Genomic DNA, 22,333 nt, shown 5'->3' on the forward strand with positions numbered 1-22,333 from the left:
AAATAAAAATCATATAGTTTTTTCATGAGTGATAATGTACAAGAAACAAACTTAAATATGTATTTGATTTCTAAGTTTGTGTTTTTTCTATGCATGTAAGTTTATTATTTTAATTTTAGTTTTTATAAGTTAATATTTTTAAAAATTTTAGTTCATGTATATTTTTTAGTCATTTTTAGTCTTATTAACTTTATATTTTTATAATTTTAGTGTATTTAAGATTTTAATTTTTATTTATTTATAATTCCTATAGTTTAGGCTTATAAAGATTAAAATTAAAAAAATAAACTTACAACAAGTAAAAATAAATAAAATATCTTATAATGATTAAAAATTTTAAAAAAATATAAATTAACAGAAAATAAAACTAAAATACGAACTTAAAAAAAATAAAAAAATATTAACTTGTAAAAACTAAAAACGTATTTAAACTTACTTAAAATTTATAGGAAAATGCTTAAAGATACAAAATAGTTTTTGTTAAAATTATATGAGCAATTTTTTTCTCAAAATACGAAAAAAAGTTGATCCCTATGATTTTATGATTCGTATCTTTTAGTTCTTATAATTTGAAAGTATTTTTTTTAGTCTCTATCACTTATATTTTAATTTTCTTTTAATTCCTTTAGTTTAAAAATGATCTTTTTAATTTTTATAGTTTGTATTTTGATTTTCTCAGTTGAAAGTGATATTTTTAGTTTCCATAATTTGTATTTTTATTATCTTTTAGTCCTTACTATAAAAAATAAATAAAAATAATCAACCACACATTAATTATAAATTATCAATTATTTTTTTATTACAAATTATCTTGCGATAAATTAGTTACGAATTATTTGGTTACGAATTACTTGTTAATATTTTTATAGTTAATTGTAATTGATAATATTATTCATATTTTAATAGTAAAGACTAAAATAAAATTAAAATATAAAATATAAACTAAGGGACTAAAAAAATTACTTTAAAACTATAAGAGATTAAAAAAATATAATAAATGATGAAATTATAAGGATCAAACAAAAAATTAAACAAAAATAATAAATAAGAGTATGAGGATCCGATAGGGATCTCCAAATTCTATTTCGCGAACACATCACTAGGGTGTCTTTTGCATTGCTAATTAGATGTGTGTCGGAGCGTATGTCCCCGCAAGCCAAAGACAAACTCAAACATGCATTAATTAAGAGTGGCATTGTCCCAAAGAGTTCCAATAACCTTATACAATGAACCAAAATTATGAAAAGCTATACCCTGCATACAAACCCTATAATCACTACGTGAGATGGTGCGGACAGTATTGTGGTTGTATATTATTCCACACGTACAAGGATAAATCGAAGTTGTGGAATTTGGCCTTACACAATAACCATGCTTTGTATTTTATTGCTTCAGTGATAGCCTCTGAATCAATAATCTTCATGTTGAATATGATATCATTTTTGTGCAGCCAAAGTTCCCACACCACAGCTTCCCACACGGATCACCAAGCTAAGGTTGGCTTGTTCCTCTTGAGCGTGCCCCTATGTTGCCAAAAATGCCTAATACAATTTGCAGGCAGCACACGTATATCCCCTAACCACAAACAACAACACTTCCAAATATGTACGTTGTGCAAACTTGCACTCAAATAACAATTGCTTTGATGATTCAACATGCTCATTACAAAAATACACAATCTGAATTTGCATCCCTGGGAATGATGTTTCTTTTTTTTTTCAATTTATCCATATTTTGGATTCTATCATGTGTCATCCTTCAAATGAAACCTTTTGACCTTTGAATGTATTGGTAATTTCCATATTCAATTATGGAAACCCCCCTCCACCAAGTCTTCCACAGTGAGCAATTTATCATGTACCTCCTCGCCACATATTCCTTTCCCCATTGAGTTTCCATTCATTACACAATATATTTCATCAATCATTTTTTTTTCAATTAATATTTATTTAAAAAAAGGTCAATCATCTAATATTACTATTCGTGCTAGTTTCGCGTGAAAGAACGACTCTCTAATATATATACATTTTTTATATCATATTTTTCCTTAAAGAGCTGTTATTTCGTACGAAACTTTTTATTATTTTACGTTAATTCAATCTAAATATAAAAAGTGATTGTTGTGAATTTATGCAATGTATTTTATTTTTCAGAATCAATGAAAGAGCTCTACCATTAAATTTGAGTATTTCTAAGATATATGTCATCCATTCCTAACACCACAAATCTACAATCAGAGTGTGTTAATAAGGCATCTATACTCTGAACAATGTTATTCAAAATGTGAAAAATTACGCTAAAACAATATGCCAAATTATGCGAAATTACTTCAATACACAAAACATCATGTTATTACAGCACAGAAACATGTATAACAATTGGTTAATTCCGTTTTTACTTTTTCCCTACCTTTTTTCTTTATTATTTCCGGGCTAACCAATCAAATAGACCCAGTTCCTCCCACGAAAAGCTAATAAAAACACTTTGCATAAATATATGCAGTGCATACATTTCCTAAAGCCCATTTATATATATTGCTTAAAAAAAGCTCATTTATATTGAAAAGGCTAAAAAAAAAAAAGACACTAGCCTTAACAGGTAAAATGGATAATTACTCCGAAATAATTTATTGGAATTACACAGTTGAATTGATGCTTGAAAAAAAGCTGAAAGTTTTTTGATACTGACAACTAGTGTAAGTTAATCCAACAAAACACCAACAAAAACTAGTATAAAGTTTAAATAAAAAATATCACCCACTATTATACCGCCACAATATATCAATTATCATACTCTTATTGTGCTTAATGATCCAGACTTGGCCGAGTTTAATAATCTTGGCTTTAAGTCAATTATTAAAGCTTAAAATCTTCCATGGAAAGCTACCAATCGAATAATGGACCTGGAATGGTGGAGGATAAGGACAACGATCATCAAACTCGACTTGTATCTATCTTCAAGCATTCTCATCTCATGTGCGTAATGCTTAGAACAAATCGAAAGGAAAGAAAAAAAAAGTAGTGAAAAACAATTTTTGTGTTGAGAGAAAGACAGGACAATCGAGGTAGAGACTTGAGAGAATTACGAACGTATGTTTTGATACATTTTTTAAACACATTTTCATTTTATAGATTAAAAATTATTAAGATTTATAAAACTATGTGACGTGACTTGTGAGTCTGAAATTCTGTTTAACTATTTTTGTTTATCATTTTAAGATATTTCTTTGGTACAATTTTTTAGTACCATTTTAAGATATATAATAATTTTTTCAGTACCATTATAAATCTTGATCAACACTAAACAACATATATATTTAAAAGAATATATGTGAGAATGAATAAATTTTCAGCTTAGTTTTGAAATTATATGAATTGAAGATATATTTTTTTCAGTTTTATTGTTTTTCAATATATATGAATTGAATATTTCAAGTTAGTTTTCAATTTAAAAAATAATTTTAATTTTAATTTATTTTCCATTAAAAAAATTAATAATACGTTGATTTGAATGAAAGTGAATTCTAATTCATTAAGTCTAATATTCAATTCAAGTTTTTTGATAGAAAAAATGTAACTTTTAAGAAAATACTCAAACAAAGGTGGTCACTGAGATGACAAATACTTTGCAACTAGTAAAAAAAAATAAATTAAAACGAACATTAATTCATAATTTCGGTATAAGTACCAGAATAAAATCATAGGATGAAGATTAGATTACTCAAATTACAATATTATTTTTTATAAGCAAGTTTTTGAATCTTGATTTACCGATTCTAATTTGCTGATTGGATCATCGAATGCTTGATTATCAGTCTTACACTGTCGTAACCAATCCAAATCCCTTAAAAACGTGTTGAGAACTAATTAATAATTAATGACATTAATAATATCTCTCGTGGAAGATTTTGACTTTTTTGGGGTGAATCCCAAATTCTCGCTTCCCATCGCCACGAGTTGAACGCAACGCAACAAACACAAAATAAAAGGTGGGCAAACCAATAGAAATGTCCTTCTGTGTTGTGATCTTCGAACAAGCGTGAGCTCAAACACACAACAACACCTGCTTCTGGTTCAGACAACCTTAACTTTGGTCGCTCTTCGGTTCTTTCCAAGTTCCAACCACGGTGTTTGTGTTTTCCGCACGAGTGACGGGAACAGAGAAAAAGCTCAAATTGCACGTGCCTCTCTCCCTTCTCTAATAAACTTTATCCATTTCTTGTTCGATTTTGGGCAAATTTTGGAGTTTTGTTTCCCCTTGTTGGTTCTCTGGAAATCAAGTGTTCGGAGCTCTGTGGTTTTTGTTGTGGCTAGATTAAGAAGAAGAAGAAGAAGAAGAATGTGGGGATTTGGTGGTAGATATTATTGGGAAAGAAAAGTGGCTTGTGAAAAAGTCGATGGGATAGTTGTGGTGTTCGCGTGGATGTCAAGCGAGGAGAAGCACTTGATGAAATACGTGGACCTCTATTCCTCTATTGGATGGAATTCACTCGTTTGCCATTCTCAATTTCTCAATATGTGAGTTCTATACTTAGTTCGTTATTGGGTGCCCCTCAATTACTTTTTTATATTAATTAATCATCTTTGTAGTCACAGACACTAATAGGTGATCTCTAAGTTGTGTCAGTCGACAGGATTTGATTCCTAAAGTGTACGGTGATAGCTTGTCAATCGACATTTGTTATCCATGTGTGTTCCTAGCACTCCTCTTTATCACAATTTCAACCCTTGATTTTCCAATTAAGAGGATTATCACTCCACATTTTGTCCTCTAAAGTGTACTTTAGAGACGTCCAACCGAAGAAGATAAGGTGTTACCTTATTCCACTTTAATCAACTCACCTATTTCAATTATAAGTAGTAACAAATATGATTTCCGCTCCTTAAATTTTGGGAGACCTGCACACCACGTGGATAAGTTCTGTTCGTAGTGATGTCTCACGCTATTTTTGTTCATGATCATTTGACCTTGCGAGTTTGAGACTGGGTCGTGGTTTCTGGTTTGTGATTATGGACAGCTAAAACAAAAAAAAATTCCTCCCCTTAAATTTTTTACCTCCTTAGTAAGAAAACCACTGATGAGTGACTAGTGAACCTCTGCCAGCAAACATACTGAAGTCTTGTTGTCTTGGCCATACATGGGATCAAGGACTAAAGACAAATAGCAGCAAGAGGATACATACTGTGAAGGGTGGTGTTGCAGAGGTAAAAACAACTCCAAAGCTAAATAGAAAACAGGAGTTACTACTACTAAAACCATATTATCCAATAGTGGGACTGGGGAAGGGCGCGGGGGGGTAAGTGTGGACATTTCAAACCAAATGATCTCAAAGCAGAAAAGAGAATGAGAGATTCCAGACTAAGAATTAGTTGTATGAACTACTAATACCTGGCCTTATAGTTTACAGGTATAATTGAATATTGAAGCCTGATTTCAGTTTATACTTTCCAAAAAATTGAGGTGGGGGGAGGGGGTTCCCTCCATTCAGTGTACCACTGTTTGGTTACTGATGGAACTGTAACATATTAGCTTCATGAAGTGTAATGAGTAGGAGTAGTGCCTTTGTCTTTTAGGACTCTAAAATAGACAACAATACCTGGTGTTAGCTGGTTGGCCTGAAGCATGAAATGCCACAATAATCTTATCTATGTATATGAATGTTGTCTTTAGCAGCTAAGCTTGCCTTGAATTGATCAATATGGTTATCATGACCAACAAATTAGGTGAAGTTTCTATCAATTTTTTTCTTCTACAAATTGAATTTTAATTTAAGCTTTATAAATTGAAGCATTTTAGATGGAAGGGGTTCTTATTCCAATTGTTGAAAGTTTGAGTGAGCTAACTATTATGTTATAACCTCGGCATTTAATTGATGAATCTCTGAAGGTCAAAGTTGTAGCTGTTTATTTGTATTTTAGTTGTCTTTCTTTTTTACAAGGTGCGTGAACACTTTGTTTAAAATTTTTGCTTCTATTATTTAGAAATTAGACTGGTGATGGGATAAGCTTGAGTAGTTAATCTTCAAATCTCTTCTTTAAGGGGTTTATTGGGTGCATGATAAACTAATGCTAAGTACGCTAAATTATTTTAATTGAAGTCTTTGTTTGGTTGTTAGATAAAATGATCTACAGGTGTTTGGGATTTTATTTATTTTCCATGAGAAATGAGGCCATTATTGATACTTTAATTCTTTGCACATCTCAATGTATACTAAATGATGATTATATCATTGCTATTATTTGCAGGTTCTTCCCAGAGAAAGCCACAATTCTTGCTGTTGATATTCTTAATGAACTTGTTGAGGTAAAATTTTTGCTGTAATCTCGATTTTGTAGGTTAGTCAGAATGACTTTATGTTAGTTGAAAACCTCCTTTAACTTATGAATTAATTCTGAGGTGATCTACATTTCTCTGATCTTGATTAAGATTTGCAACAAAATGAGTCTGGATGAGATAAAGAGCATTCTTGTAACACCCATTGTTCTTTTATATTCCATTGTGTAGAACCTATGTAAAGTAGTCTGAAGTGAAATAAACTTATTATATTTGTAACTACTGTTGAATTTGTAAAAAAAAAAAAATTGTCAAAAGTTGATCCATAGGTTCAAGCTTACAAATACTGCCTTTTATTCAATATACAGGTGCTGAAAATCAGGCCTTGCCCCATTGTTTTTGCATCCTTTTCAGGCGGTGCAAAAGCTTGTATGCAGAAGGTTCTTCAGGTATTCTATTATAGACTGTTTTTTTATGTTTTGACCATCATGCTATACAATCTTTTAGTTCTAATATCTGATGACTCTGTTTTCCTTTCATCCAGATAATTAGTGGCAACTCTGAAGCTCATAATATGGTATGTTTCCTGCCATTAGCAGTTCAGAACCAGAAGATGGCTGAGATACATAATTGTATAATTGATAAACTCATCATTGTCTTAAATTTTCTTAAATCATTTTGGTGTGTGAAATGAGGCATACAGTGTAGAGTCCATACCCTGCATTCTGTTTGTGTTCCATGATGTAATTGATCATATATTCCCTTTTACCCAGTGTTTTGGTCAAGTTCTTGTTACATGAACTTATGTACATTGGACAGTATTTTTTGTCCTTGTAACTCCTGTTCACACGCACAACAAAAAAATCTGTTCACTTATATTTTTGTCTTTTATTTTCTTTACCACTTCTAAACTATTTTCATGGCACAGGATGACTACCAGATAGTTAGAGACTGTATTTCTGGCTATATTTATGATTCAAGCCCAGTTGATTTTACCAGTGATTTGGGTGTTCGATTTCTTCTACAACCAAGTGTTTTAAAAGTGTCCCACCCTCCAAGATTTGCTTCATGGATTGCAAATGGCATAGCTTCTGGTCTTGATTCTCTTTTCCTCAGTAGATTTGAATCACAGCGTGCAGAATATTGGTGGACACTTTACTCCACCATTGTAAGTAGCTAAGAATCAATCAACAAATTAACTCTTTTTCTTTTCTCAGGTCTCTTGAATTATCTTCTTATCAAAAAATATTTTGCAGAATATGCAGGTCCCGTATCTCATTTTATGTTCAGAAAATGATAATCTTGCTCCTTTTCAAGTTATTTCAAATTTTTTCCAAAGACTAAAAGACCTTGGTGGAGATGTCAAATTGTTAAAATGGAGTGCTTCTCCTCATGTAGGTCAGTATCTTGACTATTTGATTCATTTAGCGAAACAACAGTCATTTATGTGCAGTCTTGGTAAAGTTGGTAACCTCTTTAACCATAAGATCTGCATTTTACATTCCAACACTAGTTTGCATGCTAGGTTGCACCTGAAGTTCCAATTACTTAAGTCTGCTAGCTGAAAATATGAATGATTTTGTTTCCTATTTGCAAGATGACAGGTATGCAATTATTTCTGTTGCATGTGTGTACAAAGGGAAAGAATTGGTAATTCCTGATATTTAAGTAAAATTGGAATGAGTATTGTAACCAAATCATTTTTAGTGCAATGCCAGTTGCCATGTAATATAAGTATGTTTGTAGATCAGGGATGAATGTATTCAATTTTTCACAGGTCATTTTCGGCATCATCCAATTGATTACAAGGCTGCTATCACTGAGATCCTTGGCAAGGCAGTTGCAATTTATCATTCCAAAAATAGTCGAATTGAAGACGAGAAACAGGGTATAGAAGGAACAAAAGATGAGATCACAGATCCGTTCTCTGAATTGAGGAAAGCAGCAATGTTCTCAACTAGTTTTCAGGGTTTTGCTCTTGCTCCAAGTGATAATTTGTCTTCTAGTTCAACGGAGTATTATGTGGGTAAAGGTGTTGGCACCATAGCAGATGAACGCAAAGGAGGGTTTATTCATCTCCCGAGCCGTCCTAGCATCAATGCAAATGGGGTTCTTGGCCAAATATTGTTTGATGTTTGTGTGCCCAAGAATGTTGAGGATTGGTGTATCAGGTCAAATTCCAAGAATGCACTAGTAGCAGGTACAAGGAAGCATGTTCCATTTAATCCGATAAAATGCATTCGGCGTTCAAGGTTGTAAGATTGTTGTGTTGACTGACAGAAGCTTAAGGAGAATTATGCTTGGAAGGTTGTGTTGTCTTCAAGGTTCAAAATTTTTAGGGAGATCTAATGGGCAAAAGAGATGTGTAGTAGTATTAATACCTGAAATAAGAGGCTAACGGACTATATAGGTTACCACCTAAGCTGTTCTTTTAGCACTGTGGACTTGGTAATGTGATTGAGCAGTTTGCCTTTTTCTTAATGTAAAATTGTACAGATACTTCAACAACAACAACAACGCCTTATCCCACTAAGTGGGGATAAAAACAATGTTTTGACTGAGATCACCTTGATAAGATTATAGAGGGAATTATAATTGTAGCCCCAAATTCTGATCGTAAAGAAAGTACTAAAGACTGCTTCTGAGCTCAATATCAACCTCGCTCGTTCAGAATCAAGGGTGGTTGTTTGACGTGTTGAATAAATGGAATGCTCCTCGGTCTTGTACTGTAGGTTTTTTTTTTTTTTGCTGAATTTTCTTGTACAGTAGTTAGTACAACTTATTAATAGCACATGTGAATAGTATTGTTCCTCATATATATTTTTGATTATATTTTAGTATATTAAATTTCAAAAGTTTTATTTTAATAGTTTATGTTTTTGAAAATTTGATCGTAGTCTTTTATGTTATTTTTCGTTAAAAATGATAGGTTTTTTTTATTAATTTTAAAATAAATAATTTAAGATAATGATAACTAAAAAATGCTACATTTTTTAAAAATAAATTATACAATTCATCATCCAAAACAGATGCGATTCAATCGAACAATACAAATATGTTTCTTACATAATTTTTTATAATTCTTAAATAATACATCTGTAATAAAAAATAAAATAAAATAACAAATTAAAAATTTTAAAATATAATAAAATGCCCGTTTATCATATCATACTATTAGAAACTAAAAATAGTCACTTATTATTTCCGATCCATATTTATGCAGCAATGAGGAGAAACAAATTTCTTGTGAAAGCCACACAAATTTTTTAGACTTATTTCTATTCTGTCCCTCTCCTTTCAAATTTATTACTTTGGAGGTCAACCAAAACAAACAGTGTAAGACTACAGCGAATGCTTCAAGAGTTGAATCTGGATTAAAAGCATTGACCAGACCACCCACTAGCGGCGAATTGTGTAGCAAGGAAAGAAGCAGAGGCTGAGGAAACAATGAAGATATTGGTGACCGGCGCATCCGGTTTCCTCGGTGGAAAACTCTGCGACGCCCTCGTCCGGCAAGGTTACTCTGTCAGGGTTCTCGTAAGATCCACCAGCGATATCTCCGCCCTTTCTCCGCACATCGAAATCTTCTACGGCGACATCACCGACTACGCCTCTCTCCTCGCCGCCTGCTTCTCCTGCACTCTCGTCTTCCACCTTGCCGCCCTCGTCGAACCCTGGCTTCCTGATCCTTCCAAATTCTTCTCCGTAAGTTCCCCCAAACACTCACTCCTTCATCGCCCAAACTCAATTCCCGATCTCATTTCTCTTTCTCAATTAGGTCAACGTTGGAGGATTGAAAAACGTGTTGGCGGCGGTGAAGGAGACTCGCACAGTGGAAAAACTCCTGTATACGTCGTCGTTTTTCGCTCTCGGACCAACTGATGGAATCGTCGCCGACGAGAATCAAGTACAATTCAGATTCCTCTAGATGCTGTGTTTGGTGTGTGTGTGTGTGTGTTTGTATCATCAAGTCCAATTGCAATTGCAGGTCCATCACGAGAAATATTTCTGTACGGAATATGAGAAATCGAAGGTGGCCGCGGATAAGATTGCGGTGCAAGCTGCGTCGGAGGGGGTGCCAATAGTACTACTGTATCCCGGAGTAATCTATGGGCCTGGCAAGGTCACTGCAGGAAACGTTCTTGCACGAATGGTAATTAATGTTATGTTAAGTATGGTTTATGGCAATTTATTATATGACATTTGAATGAATTTGATAGATAGTAGAGCGGTTTAGTGGTCGATTGCCTGGTTACGTGGGGTATGGAAACGATAGATTTTCGTTCAGCCATGTGGAGGATGTGGTGGAAGGGCACATTGCAGCAATGAAAAAAGGAGAAGCTGGGAATAGGTATCTACTAACGGGGGAAAATGCGTCCTTCAAGCATGTTTTTGATATGGCTGCTGCGATTACTCATACTAAAAAACCACTGTTCAGCATCCCATTGTGGCTAATTCAACTCTATGGCTGCCTCTCTGTTTTCTTCTCTAGAATCACCGGAATGCTACCTCTCATCAGTCCACCGGTCAGCTCTCTTTCTCTCATCTTACCACTTTTTAATTCTACTGCGCATAATATATCCTAATGGTTTTTCTTTTTTTCATTCTTTGTTCTTATTACTGTGCAAATCTTGGAGCAGACAGTACATGTTTTAAGACATCGGTGGGAATATTCCTGCGACAAAGCTAAAAGGGAGCTTGATTATAGGCCCAGAAGCCTGAAAGATGGACTTGCAGAGGTACTACTATGGTTGAAGAACTTGGGCCTGATAAGATATTAGCCAGAACATTCTAATACTTTATTTCATTTTTTTGAGACGTCGTAGTACTTTCTGGGCTTCAGTGTTTCACCTTGTGGAATATCAATCAAAAAATAAATACTGTAATAAAACCACGATAAGACTTTTTTGGTAGAGAAAACCACGATAAGATGTAACTTTTACAATGAGTAAGTACCTATTCAGTCCTGCTAGTTATTGAATGATTGAATCATTTGGTGTGCGTTTGGTTTACGGCAATCCCACTTTTCAATGCCCATTAAACTGAACTTTATCTCACAAGTTCAAAGTAGAAAAAGACGTACGCAAATACCAAATACCCCCTTGATGGTAAAGGCTACCGAGAGTTTGCTTCACGTATAAATGAGTTAGGACGACTTCAGCGGATAAGCTTATCAAGTAGAGTTTATAGGATAAGAGTTTATCTAAAAGCTCTACTGTGAAAAACTCATTTTGTATAAATTATTACCTTCCTATTAATAATTTGATTATCACCTATTCAATTATTATAATTTATTACATACAAAATATAGTAATATCATTAGCCATTAATATAATTAATAATAACTTTGTGCAGGAAGATGTAAAATATAAGAATAAATATCCATTTCAGTTCTTGAAAGTGTCAGGTAACATTTCAGTCCATTCCTAAAATATAAAAAATTAAATTTTAGTCATTGATTGTTAAAAAAGTACAACAAAATAATCCTATCATTAACTCTTTAGTGTTAAACTACACGATTTTGATAGCACTTGTCGGCATTGGCCAGAACATAGCACTTATCGATGCTCCTAAGAAGAAAGATCTTGTTAAAGCCATGGAGGATGTTAATGTTAAGAACAAGTGGAAGAAGAGTTCATAGGGGCAGAAAATTCATTTTCAGAAAGAGAAGGGCCTCCCTCAATGATTTTGATAGGTTCAAGATAATGTTGGCCAAGATCAAGAGGGGAGCGGTTGTAAGGCAAGAACTTGCTAAGCTGAAGAAGAGCGCTTAGACAACTTCACATTATAGTCTTCAAATTTGTTATGAATTTGCATCCCTTGGATGTTATGAGATTTCTTGTATCATTGAACCACTTGGTTAAATGTTAGGGATTTATGTCAGTACTCCAAGTTTCCAATACTTTGCATTTGCTTGCAGATTTTTATAATATTATTTTTAAGATTAACTTATATTCTCAAGCTGTAAGTGAGAGTTGCAACTGTTTTCCCCCATAATTTTATATTTACTAAGTTGGCTTTGTGATTAGAAAAAAAAAAGACACTTGCAATTAAAATGGCTTTGGATGCAAAGGGCCTCTCTTCAAATGTCTATGTTGGGATGCGATACTGGTACCCATTCACGGAAGAAGCAATCTAGCAAGTAGGTTATCATGCTTTTTGGTCAAATGTAGCCTTTCTGCATCATTCTCATCATACATCCATTTTCTCCTCTCATAATTAAACGACATACATGACAATAAATCGTGAAATATATTATTTATTATGTGCTCCACTGTATCACCTTAGACTGGAGCCCAAAATCAAAAGCTTGTCTTGTGTGACAGATTAAGAGGGACGGAATAACAAGGCTTGTGGTACTACCCCTTATCCCCAGTTTTCTATATCCACAACTGGGTCAAACATCCGTGTTCTTGAGCATGTATTCAGGTACTGCTTATTGGCACTTTGTGAATACTCTTAGGTGATTCAAGGATTACTCTTAATCAACTGATATGATTTAATTGTCAGGGAAGATGCCTATTTTTCTAAGCTTCCTGTTTCCATTATAAACATTGTTTCGTCGAAGTTTGTAGCGACGAACTCGGCGCCACCGGCAATGTGGTCGACGACCTCGCGTGCCACTATGGGTTCTCCAGATGCGTGTGGGTAGGTGGATGAGGAAGGGGAGGGCATAATGGGAAAAGAGGAAGAAAATGAAAAATAAATATACCTTAGGAACAAATTAGTCTATTCTATTCATATGTTTAATTATATACTTGTTCATTTCTCATGATAATGTGATCTTCTCTGATTTCTTTAGCATGAACCATTCTTTTTCTTATAGCTTCCAAAATTCTCCTATTCTTCCTAAAAAGACTTGCTTGGAACAGCAAACATGAAAAACACCCTGACAGGTTCAAAAGTAAGAAAATCTAGCAAATGCAATGACCTAATACTAAAATACAAATAAAATGCATGCAAAACTCAACAAAATGCTATGCAAAACAAAGGCGAAACTGTAATACATCACTACGTTAAAAGTGTTTTATTTTTAGCAGCAATTTTAATGGGTTAATCACTGTGCAATCGTTGACAACAGGGCCTTCCAGTCCATTTCTGCAAGAGCAATCTTCCAAAGGAGGACGAAGTGATGACTTTGATTGATGAGGATGGGAATGAGTATCCAACAATATATTTGGCACGGAAAACAGGACTTAGTGGTGGATGGAAAGGTTTTGCGGTTGCTCATGACCTAGCTGACAGAGATGCTGTAATTTTCAATTAAGTAAGCGCACTGCATCCAAGGTGATTAAATATTGATCATATTGGCTCATTCATGCTTTTTAGTGTTTATAACATTCATCATATTTTTGAAAAAGAAAAAATGTGATGTGACTAATAATCAAATCGTTGACTCTTTTTTTTTTTCTTCACAGAATCAAGTCGTTGATTCTTCTTTTGAACGTTAAAAAACATGCTGGCATATTTCAGTTCATGTGCTGTGGTTACTACTTATACACCATTATAGTTATTCAGTTTTCTTTTCTGTTGTTACCAACTGATTCCTTTTGAGCTATCTCAATATTGCTATCTTCTGCCATTTGAATTCCGGAGTTTATCATCTCCCGGTGCCACAGGTGTACAGTTTTTTTTTTGGTACAGAGGTGTACTGTTTGAATTCGCTAATCAAGACACTTACTGCGGTTGCTTTCAGGTGTACATTATTAGAGCGAATAACCCTTCAGATAAAAGTGGGTATAAAGGTCGATTCGATCCATTTAAGGTCTCACCCATAAAACTCGCATTTTAAGCAGATTGAATAAATCTGTTTCACGAAATAAATGGATTTTTTAAGTCTATATCCGATCTGTCTGTTATGTCGCCGATAAATGGACTGACCCACGGGTTCAATTACTAATTAAAAAAATATGTTTTTTTTTGTTTGACACGACCCAAGCAAGAGAGATGTGCGATATGGTGGGAGGTACAACGTATGCAAGTTGAGGAGGAGGAAGTGACCTTCTTACAAGGTGTTTGACCAAGGTAAGGGAAGCGTGGTGTGATGCTTGCCGAGGTAAGGAGGTCGCACGCAAGCTAAGGAAAAGAAAGAGATGTCGTGGGTCTCACAGTAGAGTAAGGGTCAGGGGGAATGAGATGCACGACGGAGTGAGGGTTTAAAAGGAGAGAATATGAAGTCTAAAGTCTTAACTCTCAACAAAAATACTCAATTTGTATCATTTTTATTTTAAAATTAATTTTATCTTATATGGAATACCCATGAGCTCATGAATAAAATTCATTAAGTATGCAAACTTAACAAACCTAACTCAAGTGTTGCTTATAATTATATGGATTTATAAAAAAAGACTTGTACCCCATTTAGTCTGTGACATTTTGGGATTGAGCCATTTTGGGAGTCGAGAGAAAATGAGAGAGGATAAACAACTTAGGTGAAGTGCAATGGGAGATTAGAGCTAGTAAAGTTAATCTAAGTATTATTTTCTACGGCATAACCAAATTATAAATTACATCAAGAGTAAATATACTTCTGTTTGGATCCAGTGATTTGGGAAGAAGAAAAATGAGAAGGAGTGAAATGGAAATGAGATGAAGAAATTGTGATTTTTTTTAAATTAAATATTTTTTATAACAAGAAAAAATTAAAATAATTTTATGTTAAGCAAAAAAATAGTATTTTTTAATTATTATATTAATATTTTTTTATATAATTTATTTATTTTCACTTTTTTTTGCTTTCCACTCATCCAAGCAAGTAGAGAATTTTTTTTTCACATTTTTTTTCTCATTCAAACAACACATATTTTTCACTCTATTTCATCAATTTTTATCCTTATTTATTTTCCTTCTCATTTTTGTATTCTCTATATTACTCCTAATTCAAAATATTAGAATAATTTTTTTGTTTGGAAACTTTTGATCAAGTTAAGGTTACAACTTGGGTCACTTTTGTCGGTCACTAGACAATTACTTTGTGCACCAATCAAATTGTTAATACACCCAGCACAAGATGGACAATTTTAATATTGTTCTTTCGTAAAACTGATATAGATTGATAATTCGTAAGTTCATTACGGATTGACAATCCGTATGTCATACAGATTGACAATCCGTAATGGGCTTTCGGATTAACAATCCGTTGGGCCACATGTGACTTTCGCGTTTTAATATGACCCTCTAATCAACTGAGCTAATAGTCTAATTATATTATAAAATAATTAATGTCGTTATATATAACACAAAATTTTTTAATGTATATTTAACGCACATATAAATTTACATAATAAATTTTATGACAATTAATTTTGATCTAATAATTAATTTGTTTACATATATAAATTATAAATAAAAATCATAGGTTTAATAAAAATTTATATATATAAAAAAATACATTATTAACATAAATCTACCAATGTATAATGCCATGGAAATTTGGTTTGAAACTTTAGTTATGAAAAATTAAGCAACAAGTCCGTAATGTTAGAAAAGGATATGTACATACAAATGACTAAAAAAATGCCTACAGGGGAAGAATAGAGACAATGATCCTTTAGAAGTTCAGGATGAAACAAAGACACATGATCCCTGGGGCTTTTGGACATCAATGCCATAGAAATTTGATTTGAAACTTTAAGAGATGAAAATTAAGCCACAAGTCTGTAATGTTGGATAGGATATGTGCATGGAGAACTATACAAATGACACAGACTGACTAAGAAAAGGCCTACAGGGGAAGAATAGAAAAATAAACGATCCTTTTGAGGTTCAGGATGAGAGAATTGGCAAAGCCAATCTGCTGCTCATTTAACAAGTGGTCTAGAATGGTTAAGTATTGTATAGCAATGGTGTGTGTATTGGAGAAACTATTGACATTAGTTTCTAAAAGAGATCATTGCCATTTGATAATTTTGGAAATTCAAAAAAAGGAATAAATAAATAAATCAGAAAAGCAAAAAATCTGAACGGTTGATTTAGAAAACGAATAAATCCAACGGATAATATTACTTTCCCACTATGGGAGACCTAACAGTCAGGTCTCCTATGCTAGCCAGCGTCGATACTTAGGTAGAAAGAATTGAGTGGGTTATGTACGGTAAAAAATGGATTTTTCCAACCTGAAAACTTCACCCAATTTGTTCTTTTGTTTCTTACGAGAATAAAACAATTTTTTTAATATGTTACTTACATGAGAATTTCTAAATCAATTGCAAACAACATGAACTCAAAGCATGTAGATGGAAACATACTGAATTGCATACAATCCGTGACACGTTTCAATATAATAATTTGATTTTAAACTATATTTGATCGAAACACAGAGTAACAAAATTCTTCAATCAATTTTAAAATTCACAAAACAAAATGAGAAAAATACATAAATAAGATTTTGTTAAAACAAAATACTTATATATAATTGAAACAAAATAAAGTTATAAGAACCTAACAAAATTAAGATGTCACATAATGAAACCAATTTGTTTAAACTTAAAATAAATAATTTTAAAATAAGTACTTTAAAAAAAATGCTTATTAAATAAACAAATAGAATTTTTTTTAAAATAAACAGAAAATATTTTTTTAGATAGAAACAGTTGAAATAAATACAAAATAAGTTTTTTCTATCTGTATATCTAAATCCAATTAAACCACCCCTTCCAGTAAAAACGAAATTCAAAATCAAATAGCATTTGCGGCTAAAGTTGATTTATGAATGAATGTAAATTCAAGGGCGCAAAACAAAGAACGGTAACCAAACTGAAAGAAAACATGGATATAAAGTGGTGTCGACAATGGTCTCAGAGAGGAGGTGACAACCACGACTGTCAGCGGTGTCTACCATGAGCTCATAGAGATATAATGCTAGTTTGATCATTAAGAAAAAAAAATTATGAATTTTATTCTTCTTAATAACATAAATTAATAATTAATATTTATTGATAAAAAAAATGAGCCCACAATTTAGAGAAGGTAGCAGGGCTAGGGTGATCTTTGGTGATTTTGATACGGTTGCTATGGTGTTTAGAGATGGAAGTGGTTGAGTTTGGTAAAATAATTGATTTGAGAGGAATTCACACAATCCGAGTTGGGTTTTGGAGAAAGGATTTCTTGTATTTTTTTAAATAATTTGTCATGATTTTTAATTTAGGAAAATTATATTTTTAATAAAAATTAAATTAAAAAATTATCATATATGTTCAGATTCATTTAAACCTACTTTCCATTAAAAAATAACATCATATAATTTTACAAAAAGAAAAAAAATAAATAATTTTTTTAAATGAACTAAAAATAAAATTTAAATATATTTTAAGGTAAAATGTGCAATTGTAACTTTTTTAACTGCAGAAATGAAATGAGGAAGCAAGCTGCAAGTGTCGAGGAAATGATGCAACGCATTGAGAAGTGGGAATGCAACGGTCGACTGCAATTGCAATACCATTTCAGTACACAACACAAACACCAAACCACATTTCTTCTATATAACATTATTCTAGGGATTGTTGTTGTTGTTGTTCTCTTGTCCAAAAAGAAAAAAAATGGTGGCAGCAATAGCATACGAGGAGAGTCGCCGCAAGAGAGTGGAGGAGAACAAGAAGAGGATGGAAGCCCTCAATCTTCCCCTCCTCTCTCAAGCTCTTCAGAAATCATCCCCTTCTCCCAAATCTTCACCGGTAAATAATAATAATAGTCCCTCATTTTATTTATTTATAATTCATGATCCATTTCATAAGCTTTGGTTGCATTGCAGCTGAAGCAGGTAAAACATCGCGCCATTCAGAAAGAGGTGGTTGTCGTCAGAAGGTCAAGTCGTGTGGCAAACTTGCCATCTCCTGTTTACAAAGAAGTCAGTTTTTTTTTTTTTTTTTAAATCTTCCTTCCATCAATCACTTGTGGGGTACTTTTCTTCATCTTCCTTTCCCCTCCTTTTTTTTTCTGTTTAATAGATAGTTATTGATCGCGTGACAATGCCTAGAAGGTTGGACTTGGACTCTCTCGCTGGCTCGCCCTAAGTAATTTACATTTTATTATTTTATTAAGAAGAGAGGATGGATGACATGTTTTTGCATTGGTGTCTGTAGAAGCCTTTGTAGGAGTTATGATAAGTACAGGGATTATGCGAATCGGGTCTATGCCTCAGATGAGGCCAGAGAGGAAGCATTGGAGAAAGCAGAAAAGTTAATGTCCGGTTTAGAATCAGAATATCCAGCCTTCATAAAGTCAATGCTCCAGTCCCACGTGAGCGGCGGATTCTGGCTGGTAATATACTATAAAACTATTATCTTATCTACAGTTTTTTTTTTTATTGTTCCATCTGCATCCTCATTCATTCATGACTCGCCATTTTTGTGAAGAATAAGTAATTGGATACAGTTATTTTTGGGGTCAATAGTTGAGTGAGTTTGAGTGCACCATTGGAAAGAGAGTTGTGCACCATTTTTGGGATTAAAACACCTAATTAAATTTCTGAGGATAGCATAGAATTTTTCTTTTGTGATTTGTGTTTATACTTATTTTACATTAAATGGGTAGCTTGATTTCAGTGAAGCTATGCCCCTCTCGTTCAATGGGATGACTCGTTCTCTGCCTCATTCAAAGCGTCTCTTTATAATAGAAATACTAATTCCTAGTTATGTTACATTAAATTCTAGGATTTCTCTCAAATTCCTAAGATTTTTTGTTGAAGGTGGGATTTAAACTAAGGTGAAAGGAAAATTGTTAGATTTATTCAAATGACTGTGTTTTGATAATCTTGGTTGCTTTCTTATTTATTTGCACTTTTCTATTTTGAATTGGGCACCAATTTGAATGAGGGAAAATGGGTGCAAAGTGTATATATAAAAGAATGGGTACTACTAGTATTTAAGGGGTGTTTATCTCGGTGTCAAAGGTTTCAATAAGAGAGTTATAATTTTGTTCATTCAAAAGTTTTATATTATTTATGTGTAAACGTAAATATATTAAGTTGAATCCAGATAAAATTTAGGGAAAATTGCACTTATCTCTCGTTAGATCTTCCTAAATGATTTTAACATCTCTAGTTTTTAGATCAATCTTACTTCTCCTAAATACTTGTAGCACCAAAGAAGGAGTGTGTGTCACTTTAATAAATAATAAGTAAAATAAGGGGTGTGTGCCACTTTATTAAATATATAAAGAAGGTGAATGGCTTGTTTAAGGTGTGAGTATTATTTAATAAAAAACTCGCAGGTGAGTGTAATTTCTCCAAAATTTTATATATAGTTTGTTTGTAATTACTTAAAAGCATTGTTTAAAACACACAAGGATTTGGGATACGTAATTCCTACGAAAAGTTGATCCCCTTATGACACCACCAAATTGGCTTAGCTGCAAATGTGTTACCTCAATACTGCTAAGAGACCCAGTTAAATGCATTTTGTTTATAGCCGCAATTTATAATCACCGTGCAATCGTTGACAACAGGGCCTTCCAGTCCACTTCTGCAAGAGCAATCTTCCAAAAAAGGACGAAGTGGTGACTTTGATTGATGAGGATGGGACTGAGTATTCGACAATATATTTGGCAGGAAAAACAGGACTTAGTGGTGGATGGAGAGGTTTTGCGATTGCTCATGACTTAGCTGATGGGGATGCTTTAATTTTTCAATTAATTAAGCGCACCACATTCAAGGTGATTGAATATTGATCATATTAGCTCATTCATGCCCTTGTGTTTAAAACATTCATCATGTTTTTCAATTATGTAAATGTGACTGGTATTTATAGGTTTGTTAAAAAGATAAAAGAAATTGTGATGCGACTAATAATTGAGTCCTTGACTCTTCTATTGTTACCTGATCCTTTTTGAGCTACTTTCTGCAACTTTAGTTCATGAATTGAGCTTCTTCTAGTGCCACAGTTGTACTGTTTGAATTTGAATTCACTAATCATGACACATACTGCGGTTTCTAATATTTCCTTTCAGGTTTACATTGTTAGAGCAATTTGTCCTCCGGATGATAAACAGCTCGAGTGAATTGCAGTTGGAGATTGGAGCCAGTAAAATTAATGTTGGTATTATTTTCTCCACAATCATAATCAATAATCAATCATAAGTTACATCCAGAGTAAACATAACCTTTAAATGAAGTGTGAATTCGGATGCAGTAACAACTTGAGGCACTTCTGATCATCAAATGCAGGTTTGTTAGTCCTGGGGCTTTTGGACATCAATAAGACTTTAGGGATGAAAAGTTAAGCAACAACTTTGTAATGTTAGAAAGGATATGCACTTGGAGACCTATATAAATTAAATGACACGGATTGCATAAGAAAAGACATACAGGGGAAAAATAGAAAACAATGAATCTTTTTTGAGGTTCAGGATGAGAGAATTGGCGAAGCCAATTTGGTACTCTGTTGGCCTTTACGATTATAGGCATGCTAGACACTATGCACCATCCATTGGTTAAGTCAATTATATATGTGTATTGTATAGACTCTAGAATGGCATTATATATGTGTAGACTCTAGAAGATGTCTAGACTCTAGAATGGACTAGGTATTGTATAGCAATTATATATGTGTATTGGAGAAACTAATGGCATTAGGTTCTGGAAGAGATCATTGCCATTTGATAATTTTTAAAGGTAAAGCGATGCCTATGAATATACACTGGGTGAGAAAATGTCAAGGGGATGATGCTTAAGATATACCTAAGCAAGGCTTACTATGATACTTGAAAACATTAAGATTGTAAACGGTGTAGTTTTTTAACCACATTTATTTTCTTAAATTGGGTTTTTATTGAAGAAGTGAACATATTGTAATCATATATTGAGTTTCTTAGTTGCTTCCGAGGGTTAGGGGGCTAAGGTTAGGCACGCTAAATTCCAACTTTTTCCAATCACATTCTGTCCGGTGGTTGCAATCATAGTCATATATATTAAATTTTTTTGTTTGTCGTCTTAATGAGACATGTGGGTCTTATGCTTATGTCAAAGGGATTGTTATAGATGGTTCCATTTTTGTCTTAAATCAACGTTGTTCGTATTTGAGTCTTGAAGCAGTGAAAGTTTTCTTGTTTCAGCTTTAAATTAATTCAATTATTTCTGCTGGGATACTGCCAGAGTAGCATTTGAGTGCAGCTTTATTTAGGCTCTCTAATGAATGCATTATTTATTTATTCTTTTGCAGGTTCTCTTATGTGATGGAAAGTGGAAGGAACGTTTTGGGTTCAGTTTTTGGTCAAGTTTTAATTAAACTAATGTGAAGGGGAAGTACGTGTTTATATCTGTATGTGAAGGGAACTTCTTCAGCATCTATACGTACTAGTAAATAATGAATTGAATGATCCCATGACGGACTTTCTTGAATCTCATGCTCCATTGTTCTATACGTAATTCTTATACAGTACCCTTTTTTTTTTTTTTAAAGAAGCGTTTGATGCTTTGTGAGGGAAACGGTTGGGATCAAACTTGTTGACTCTTAACAAATAGCTGGCCTTGCCCGAACTCCCGGCTAAAACAGGAGCACAAGGGCAGAAATTAGTCTTGTCGCACATGTGGCGATGCAAAAACATGTTACAATCATGTGTTTTCTCTAACTAAATTTACGAGTTGTTTATTTTTTATTATCAAAGTTCCAATTAATATTTTAATAAATATAACATTTTTCCCTCTATAATTTTTTATAATATGTTCACTAAAAACTATTTATTTATTTGATATGTTATTAAAATATTGCATCATTCAAATCATTCCATAAATCATAATTTATTTTATTTTGTGAAGATAAAAAAAGTGCATATATTTATTATTGTTTTTGTCATTTCCTTGTATTTCATGCAAAAAAAAAAAGTAGACTTAAATAACTACTATTTTTGTTTAACAAGTTTTAAAAAGTAAAAAAAAAAAATACAATTAGACATTAAAATATAAAGGAATACTCGAATCTTTTAAGTAAAATTTTAAGTTCAAATTTTGTGAATAAAAAATGTAAGTCTACTCAAAGTAATTTAGTCAGATTTTTGGTAGAGTAAAAAAGTTAGTTACCACCAAAATTAATAAATATTTTATGTAAGTATGATGGTGAACAATACG

The 22,333-nt window shown here is 32.9% G+C and overlaps 3 protein-coding genes across 8 annotated transcripts; all 3 read left to right on the forward strand.

The window, feature by feature from the left end:
• Positions 1 to 3,907: 3,907 nt before the first annotated feature.
• LOC114414708 lies at positions 3,908 to 9,103 on the forward strand. Of its 4 annotated transcripts, none has more exons than XM_028379075.1 (8): positions 3,908 to 4,202; positions 4,319 to 4,517; positions 6,246 to 6,303; positions 6,642 to 6,722; positions 6,818 to 6,850; positions 7,202 to 7,441; positions 7,530 to 7,671; positions 8,051 to 9,103. In XM_028379075.1, the coding sequence occupies exons 2-8, from the start codon at positions 4,339 to 4,341 to the stop codon at positions 8,530 to 8,532; spliced, it is 1,215 nt and encodes a 404-aa protein (XP_028234876.1). In that variant the 5' UTR covers positions 3,908 to 4,202; positions 4,319 to 4,338; the 3' UTR covers positions 8,533 to 9,103. The 4 variants fall into 4 exon arrangements, with proteins under 4 accessions (XP_028234876.1, XP_028234877.1, XP_028234878.1 ...); XM_028379076.1 differs by having other exon boundaries at positions 3,908 to 4,200; positions 4,314 to 4,517; XM_028379077.1 differs by having other exon boundaries at positions 3,908 to 4,176; positions 4,314 to 4,517.
• A 445-nt stretch (positions 9,104 to 9,548) lies between these two features.
• Positions 9,549 to 11,291, forward strand: LOC114414709 (putative dihydroflavonol 4-reductase). The gene is made up of 5 exons (XM_028379079.1): positions 9,549 to 9,978; positions 10,052 to 10,180; positions 10,262 to 10,426; positions 10,494 to 10,799; positions 10,914 to 11,291. The coding sequence occupies exons 1-5, from the start codon at positions 9,721 to 9,723 to the stop codon at positions 11,052 to 11,054; spliced, it is 999 nt and encodes a 332-aa protein (XP_028234880.1). The 5' UTR covers positions 9,549 to 9,720; the 3' UTR covers positions 11,055 to 11,291.
• A 6,355-nt stretch (positions 11,292 to 17,646) lies between these two features.
• On the forward strand, positions 17,647 to 21,823 carry LOC114414710 (B3 domain-containing protein At5g42700-like). 3 transcript variants are annotated; one of them, XM_028379081.1, is made up of 7 exons: positions 17,647 to 17,945; positions 18,023 to 18,118; positions 18,219 to 18,250; positions 18,354 to 18,531; positions 19,717 to 19,923; positions 20,218 to 20,306; positions 21,429 to 21,823. In XM_028379081.1, exons 1-6 carry the CDS (start codon positions 17,811 to 17,813, stop codon positions 20,266 to 20,268), a joined length of 699 nt encoding a protein of 232 aa, XP_028234882.1. In that variant the 5' UTR covers positions 17,647 to 17,810; the 3' UTR covers positions 20,269 to 20,306; positions 21,429 to 21,823. The 3 variants fall into 3 exon arrangements, with proteins under 3 accessions (XP_028234882.1, XP_028234883.1, XP_028234881.1); XM_028379082.1 differs by lacking the exon at positions 21,429 to 21,823 and adding an exon at positions 20,435 to 21,414 and having other exon boundaries at positions 20,218 to 20,302; XM_028379080.1 differs by having other exon boundaries at positions 17,648 to 17,945; positions 20,218 to 20,302.
• Positions 21,824 to 22,333: the final 510 nt, after the last annotated feature.

This window comes from Glycine soja, chromosome 6 (genome assembly GCF_004193775.1).
Source record: "Glycine soja cultivar W05 chromosome 6, ASM419377v2, whole genome shotgun sequence".
In the NCBI taxonomy this organism is placed as follows: domain Eukaryota; kingdom Viridiplantae; phylum Streptophyta; class Magnoliopsida; order Fabales; family Fabaceae; genus Glycine; species Glycine soja.